Below are 8,592 nucleotides of genomic sequence, written 5' to 3' on the forward strand. Positions count from 1 at the left end.
CAGCCCGAGCTGAGCTGCCGCTGAGCTGCCAACAGGTGGCAGGATGGCTCAGCTAAAAAAAAAAAAAAAAAATCAGCCAAGCAAACACACACAGCCCTCTCACTTGAACTGTAGTGAGCAGCAGGGTGCAAAGGGTGCACTTGGATAACCAGATCTCATTTGCTATAGAAAAACTCAGAGCTTCTATGCTCCTAAGCCATCAATTCCTGGTTCTAAAAAGCAATGGCATAATATTCCTTAGCCAATCAAGTGGGGCTCTAAAGACTAGTGATAACAATAACATTTTCTGATGAAATAGAAAGGATACTGTCTTCTCTGCTTCTGTCCTGTGTGCTTTCCATTCCAGGCAAAGCTGCTGCAACACGCCGGAAGAGCTGTAGAAAAAAGAGAAATATGATAATTGGGAGGGAAAATTTAGCAAATGGTATCAAGTAAAGGTGGATGACAACTGAATAGTATGTTCAAGGATATGGCTTCTAGGTTATTCTTCACTTAGACCTTAGCATACTGAAAGCATCTTAAAATGTCTGCTTATTCTATAAATGAATACTGTATGAAAAGCAGTATGCCAAATACAACGAGGTATAAAGATATGATCTTTGTTTTCCATCTGGCGAGAACAGACATGAACAAACAGCTAAGAAATAAGCAGTAAAAATGTCATTTGAGTCATAAAAACAAAGTACTACAGGAACTCAGGGTATGGACAGACTGTTCATTTAGTAAAATTGTACAGTTGCATTCCTATCTTTTATAAAGGGTTAGGTTCTAAAGTCAGTGTATATAAAGTGAAAGTCAGTCTAGTCAAAATTACTTTTGATAATTCTTTAAGAAAGCACTACGTTAGAGACCAACACACCACCTCTTAAGTCCAGCAGAGCTGGCTTTTCCTTCTTCATTGGAAAGAGCACCAGCAGAAGTGGTTGGCTTGTGCCTGAAGTATGATGTTATGAAAAATATCTTCAAAAGGAGAATTACACTCAAGCCTGGTGAGATGTTCTCTTTTGAGGTATGTGGGAACAGAAAGGACTAATAACTGAAGGAACAACGGAGTCATACCCATTTTGTGCACAAACCTAGGCATACGCTTATTGGGTAGAATGGCAGGTAAAACTACTGGATTATTTCAGTCATTTCTTTTTCTGTTAAGCATGCATTGTAAAATTCCTCTAAATTAAATGCACATGTGATGTAACTATACTAAGCACCTGCTTACTTCAGGCATTGTCTCAAGTTCTCTAGGGACACAGAAATGAACAAGATATAGTTTTTTTGTGTGTTTTTTTTAATTCAAGGAGTTCACAGTCTAACAAAGGAGACAGACTCAAACAATTCCTTATGTTACAATGTGATGAATGCTATAAACCAAAGAAGTACAAAATGATACGAAGACTACAGATTAAAGAAAGCCCTGGTCAGGAGGCTGGGAAAAATCTTTAGGCAGTAACATTTGAGTTGGGATTTAAAAGGCAGTTTTAAATTTTTAATTGGCTAAAAAAACATACTGTGCAAAGTGCTCAGGGTTTAAGAGCTCCATAAATGTTGCTCAATTAAAATGAAAAGAACAGAAATAACAGAAGGTCAGGGGTGAAAGACTGGGACTATAAGTAATCTGTTTAAGGAAAGACTTACAGAAAAAGAACAATTTTTTATCTGTAGGCAATCACCTACAGATGCCCTAAGATTAGGGAAGACCTGAGAAAAGGTATAACTGACTTGGTTCTATATAGTTTAGAAGCACTTTAGAGATGCACCAAAGGTAGGTGTTAGACTCAATATTCAACCAAAATACGGTATTAGAGTTAAAATTGCAGAATGCTTATCTTAACATCTTCTGATATTCTAGAAACTGTGCATGATCAAAGATCATATGTTGTGTAAATTACCATCAATCTAATCAATATAACATTAATTGTATAAGTTGGGTCCATTTGGATTAATACATGAATATTCAGTTTCAAATATAAATCAACATTTTAGATACAACAATAAATGCTGCAATAAATTAATGATTATGAAAGCTGTTAATTTTATGGACAAAAATAACTTTAAATTTACAAAATCTAAATAATTACAGAACTAGATTGATAGAGTACATTAGATAACTTTAGGAAGAGTATTATGTCCTTTTAAAGCTAACAAGTGTTTATAAAAATTTAATTAATACTAAGTCAGACATTAATTCTAACCTTTTTGAAGTTTTTTTTATATTAGCATTAGAAAATAAATTGAAAGGAGAATGCCAACTTTTGTCAGCTCAAAATTTTATGCATCAAGAAAAAGTCTAACACCCATTAAAAATCATCTTTCATCCAGACATAAAGAATATAGAGTATAAAGGAAAATATATTTTATAGAAAATAAGCAAGTTTGAATAAAACATATTTCCCCACCAATATCAGTTAAAAACAACCACCTATTTAGTACTGCAAATAGGCAATAAGTATAATGACTACAGAAATAATCTAGCAGCTGACAATGTGGCACTAAATAAAAAATTGCAACCCAGAAACACATTCTGTAATGGTGATTAATATTCAGTCTTGGTCTCAATGATTTTAACACTTGGTCATCTAGCCAAAATGTATAGTCAGCACATTTCTGATTTCAGTAGAGATGAGGGCAAGGGAAAAGAAGTGTGAAAATTTTCAGAGGAAAAGAACTGCCTGAACGAATGTTCAGATAGAAAAGCACAAAGCATACTTAAGAAGAGTTAGGTGATTCAGACTGGCTAGAGCATAGAACTTGTAAAAAGATTAGGATGAAGCTATATGTAATTGCAGGGCAGATTAAGAAAAACCTGTAAAGAATATGGATTTTGTCCTTTAGGCAAAGGGAAAGCACTAAAAAAGCAGTTTGTATGAGGACGTATATCAATAATCCCAGCGTCTTACTATGGCTAAAAAGACATACAAATCACATATTGAAAGTAAAAGATATTAAGGTGAGACGGCAGAAAGCTAGAAACTAAAAAGGTAAACTGTGTTTAACATTCTGGGTAGGCCACTTTGATGACAGGTCATCTTTCTGTCCCTCAGTTTTCTCATCTGTAAAATGGGCTTAAAATAATAATATGTTTAACTGATAAGATTATTGTGAAAATTAAGGGAAATCATTAACTGCTTAGTATCAATCTGTTATATAAAAGTCTTTAATAAGCAGTAGCTCTATTTCTAGAGACTAGTCACAATAACTCATGGTCCTATGGGTAAGGGAACAGAAGTTTTTCCAAATGTTGTGATATTCTGCAGTGGATTCTAGGACTATAGCAAAACACCAAAATTCTGCTTTAAGAAATTATGTAAAACTGTTGGAAAAGGTATGCAGGTAGGGAGAGACCTTCTGAAAATATATTACAGCAGAAGTGAAATGTTCTTGCTTAGAAATATATAGAAATATTCCCAAGATCTCATAGCTTGCTTCTGACATAAAATATTTATTAAACTGGTTATCTTTTGGGCTCCTAAGGATATCAAAGTTTATTATAGGCTAACTTAGAAATGGAATTTCCTCCCCCCACCACCCCCCCCAGGGGAAAGCATAGGGAAGGTTTGTTTACCTTCTGTGAAAATGAAATAAAATGAGGTTTACAAATTTTGAGACTTTTAAAAAATTAAAATAAGTTCTAATTAGTGAAAAGTACATAACTAATGAGGTCTTTCAGGGAGGGTACTGTTATATTCACACCTGCCTACCTATTCTTATAACAGTATTTAATGTGTTTATAGAAAGAACATAGAATTTGAGTCAAGGAACTCTAGTACTAACTACCCCACTATTACAGCTTTGTTACCTCAAGGATATTAATTTCTCTAATCCTTAGAGAGAAAAAGAAGTTAATAGGGCAGCAAAATACTTTAAAAACAACATATGACATACAAATTAGAGCTCACTTCTCATTATTAATAGAAACAATGGAAACCAGAGACAATGTAATGGTATCTTTAAAGTACTGGAAGAAAAAAAAAACCTGTCTACCCAAAATTCAATAACTAGCAAAAACATTCTTCAAAATTATTCTTTAAATTTCCTTTTGGGCTAAGTGAAAGCTGAGAGAATTCATTACCAGGAGAACTCTATAAGAAACAGTAAAGAAAATTATTTAGACTAAGAGAAATGATACCAGATGCAACTCAGATCTTTAAGAAGAAATGAAGAACACTGGAAATGGTAAATATATGACTAAATAAAAAACACTGCCTTTTTTATCCTCTTAATTATTGTTTAAAGCAAAAGTTAAAACATTAATTATGGGGTTCATATGTATGTAAATATATGTGACAACAATAACACAAAGGACAGAGTGCATAATTCCATATGAAATGGTATATTAACTCTAGTTTATTCCTTAAAGCAACCACTAAAAATGTTATGAAAAAATTTAATTAAAAATCAAGAGAAATTAAAATACAATATAAAAATATTTGATAAAACCAAAAATGACAGAGGGACAAGTAGAAAACAAAGAGCAAATGGCAGACATAAACCCAACTGCATTAAAAGAAAAAGACATACCAAGCAAACAAGCAGTAAGAAAGCTGATATGGCTATATTAAGGTCAGATAAAGACTTGGAGACAAATATTATTAGAGCTAAAAAGGGACATTTCTTTTTTTTTTAATAAATTTTTTTTGGCGGGAAACTCAATTTTTTTTTTTTTAATTGGGGAACAGTGTGTTTTTCCAGGACCTATCACAGCTCCAACTCAAGTAGTTGTTTCAATCTAGTTGTGGAGGGCGCATCTCAGTGGCCCATGTGGAGATCAAACCGGCAACCTTGGTATTATGAGCACTGCTCTCTAACCAACTGAGCTAACTGGCCGCCCCAAATAACATAACTTCAAAACACATGAAGTAAGAGCTGACAAAACTAAATAGCAAAACAGGCAAATACAAGGGCCGGCCGAGTGGCTCAGGTAGTTAAAAGCACAAGCTCTAAGCAACAGGGTCGCTGGTGAGAGTGTGTGCTCTTAGCAGCAAGGTTGCCAGTTCGACTCGCGCACGGGATGGTGGACAGCGCCTACCCACAACTGAGATTGAACACAGCACCTTAAGCTGAGCAGTTGCAAGCTGCCAACGGGTGGCCGAATGGCTCAGCGTGCAACAAGATTACCGGTTCAACTCCCACATGGGATGGTGGACTACGCACCCCTGCAACTACTGGGTTGTTGAAAAAGTCATGACATATTTTTTCTATGTTTTTCGTTGCAAAAATGCGTCATGACCTTTCCAACAAACCAACAGACTGAAAGAGGCAACTGGACTTGGAGCTGAGCTTGCGCCCTCCACAACTAAGACTGAAGGACAACTTGAATTGGAGCTGATGGGTCCTGGAAAAACACAATGTTCCCCTTCCCCAATTTCCCAATGAAAATCTTAAAAAAAAAAAAAAAGTCCCAAATATTTGGAAATAGAATATATTTTCTATATATACCGTATTTCCCCATGTATAAGATGCACCGTTTTTTGAAAAATTTGGGTTCTAAAAACTGGGTGCGTCTTATACAGTGGTTGTAGTTTTTTAATTTGCATTTCCCGCTTTTTTCCCCCTGCGCTCATACAACCACTGTATAAGACGGACCCAGTTTTTAGACCCCAAATTTTTGGAAAAAGGGTGCGTCTTATACATGGGGAAATACGGTACATTTACCAAATTTCATTTAATTGTATACTTAAGATATATGCATGTCACTGTACATAAATGTTTATCTCAATAAAAAAACTAATTGAAAAAAAGTTCAGTGTAGGTTTAGCTGAATTCAAAGAAATTCAAAATATGTATCTTTCTATAAGTTGCAGTCAAAATACTAAATGGACAATCCCCATGTACTAGCTTCTCTAGGCTTGTTCGGTCTAGCTTAAAAAAATCCTGAAGATAGTCAAGCTCAATAAATTAATTTGATTCTTATGGAAAACCATGGCAGCTCTAAGTATCTGCTAAAAAAATGAGGTATATTATTTTTTCATTCAATGGACATTTACTGAGTTTAGTCTAGTGGGAGGAAGAATTCACAAAAAAAACTTCTATATTAAAAATAAGAAGGGGGGCCTTTTTCTCCGACATCTTAGCGAGGCTGCAGTTGTAGCCACTGCTGTCCATGTTTTGCCATGCCGCCCAAAGATGACAAGAAGAAGAAAGATGCTGGCAAGTCAGCCAAGAAAGACAAAGACCCAGTGAACAAATCTGGAGGCAAGGCCAAAAAGAAGAAGTGGTCCAAAGGCAAAGTTCGGGACAAGCTCAATAACCTAGTCTTGTTGACAAAGCGACATATGACAAACTCTGTAAGGAAGCTCCCAACTATAAGCTTATAACCCCAGCTGTTATCTCTGAGAGACTGAAGGTCCACGGTTCCTTGGCCAGGGCAGCCCTTCAGGAGCTCCTTAGTAAAGGACTTATTAGTTTCAAAGCACAGAGCTCAAGTAATTTACACCAGAAACACCAAGGGTGGGGATGCCCCAGCTGCTGGTGAAGATGCATGAACAACAGGTCCCACCAACTGCACATTTGGAAAAATAAAACTTTATTCAATAAAGAAAATAAAAATAAAAAATAAAAATAAAAATAAGAAGGGGGGATGGCCGGGTGGCAAAGTTGGTTAAGAGCGCGAGTTTTGAGCAACAGGGACGTTGATTCGATTCCCACATGGGCCAGTGAGCTGCACCTGAGCTGAGCTGCCAAAGGGCAGCCGGATGGCTCAGCTGGTGAGAGCGCGTGCTCTTAACAACAAGGTTGCCAGTTCGACTCCTGCATAGGATGGTGGGTTGTGCCCCCGCACAACTAGATTGAAAGTGGCAACTGGACCTCGAGGCTAGCTTGTGCCCTCCACAACTAAGATTGAAGGACAACTTGACTTGGAGCTGATGGGTCCTGGAAAAACACAATATTCCCCTTCCCCAATTCCCCAACACCTGTTCCCTTCCCCAATTCCCCAATAAAATCTTAAAAAAAATAAAAAAGTAAGAAGGGATGTTACTTCAATAATTAGGAAAAGTACTTAATCTAAATCAGATTATGTTTGAACTGAGTTTTTAATTACAAATAGCAGATAAGGAACAAACTATTTTAGGAGAAGGAACAATAACATACACTGGAAATATGAAAACATAGTAAACTTGGGGCTCTTTAAGCAGTGTCGTATGGGTACATAGTGCCAAAAGGTCAGGATAGTGATGTATGCAGAGGCCAAATACAAAATTTTGAACAGCAAAGCACTGCATGCTAAGGAGTTTGCTTAAAATACAGGATACAATTCATAAAAGTAACTGGATCAGATTTGCATTTTAAAACAATCACTCTGATAATAGGATGGAGAATACATTAAAGTGGGGCAAAATTGGAGGCAGATATCAGTTAATAAGCTACGATAACAGGCAAGACAATAGACGAGGGCCTTAATACAGCAGTGGGAAAAGTAGAACAAAAAATACTAGGTATTTAAATAACTGGTTCTAAGGTGTGAACACAAATGAATCAAAAGATCTGAATTTCACTAGGTTTGTTTTCCTACATTATGAAGACACATTTTGGCACTTGGATACATAATATTCAATTCTGTATGTACCAATTTGGCTTCTGCAAAAGACTGAGCTGAGCCTTTTGAGTGTGGGAAGCCTGTCTTTTGTATCTAACAGGAGTTAGGGAAACAAAGTTTGTTCAAACAATTATCAAACTGATGAGATGTGACATACTTGTTCTACCTTCTTTATGACTTTATACATCTTTTTACAAAGTATAGTTTGCATGAGAAATGCCTCTGTGATTCTTGTTAAAAAATGTAAATTTAGGATACTAGACTTATTGAATGGATATATCCAGAAGTACTGCCCAAGAACATGTATTTTATATAGGCTTCCAGGTAACTTTAATGTGCAACATTAAAGGTTTGGACCATTAAACAATTCTCTAATCCTAGGAGATCTTCCTAGGGACAATCTGCCATTCTAACATCTCTGTCCTTTTTTACCTTTGATTGGATATCAGGTAGTCTACTCACTATCAAATATAGTAAGGTTGAGTGAAAATAAATACATTCCTAGCCTCAGCGGTAAAATGTATGGATATAAAAAAAAAATCTGCTTTAGAGAAAACTTTTGTCACTCATTTCCCTATTGCCAAAGTTTTCAATGGCATGATAACTATTAAATTTGCAAAATAAGCAATGAACTTCAATTACATAAGGTGGATTGTCCGGAGTCAGCAACTGGACAATGGTTATTAGATTTGATTTAGATTTCACTTAGGAAAATTTGAATTGTTCCATACAGCTAATACATCAAGCAATATCAAAAGTTATGTGTTTTTTTTTTAACATTGGGGTGATTTGTAGTACAGCTATTGGGTTGTTGGAAAAGTCATGACGCATTTTTGCAATGAAAAACATAGAAAAATTATGTCATGACTTTTCCGACAACCCAACATAAGAAAAAAGAAAAGGGCCAGCCAAGTGACGCGTTGGTTAAGAGCTGGCTTGGCACACCAGCTCTGAGCAGCAGGATCCCGGTTCAGATCCCACATGAGGGCCAGTGATACTGCCCTCTACAGCTAAGATGCTGAACAACAGCTCGACCTGGAGCTGGGTTGCTGTGAGTTGCC

The 8,592-nt window shown here is 36.1% G+C and overlaps 1 protein-coding gene and 1 pseudogene across 1 annotated transcript in view; one reads left to right on the forward strand and one right to left on the reverse strand.

The window, feature by feature from the left end:
* RAB6A (RAB6A, member RAS oncogene family) overlaps positions 1 to 8,592 on the reverse strand; it is a 79,479-nt gene that overhangs the window by 3,027 nt on the left and 67,860 nt on the right. Inside the window, exon 8 of the mRNA XM_019649325.1 lies at positions 308 to 374. Within this exon, the coding sequence (XP_019504870.1) occupies positions 308 to 374 (67 nt within the window). The remainder of the gene's footprint in view (positions 1 to 307; positions 375 to 8,592) is intronic.
* Positions 6,077 to 6,479, forward strand: LOC109386358 (40S ribosomal protein S25 pseudogene; annotated as a pseudogene).

Source organism: Hipposideros armiger, unplaced genomic scaffold, assembly GCF_001890085.2.
Source record: "Hipposideros armiger isolate ML-2016 unplaced genomic scaffold, ASM189008v1 scaffold_132, whole genome shotgun sequence".
Classification (NCBI taxonomy): domain Eukaryota; kingdom Metazoa; phylum Chordata; class Mammalia; order Chiroptera; family Hipposideridae; genus Hipposideros; species Hipposideros armiger.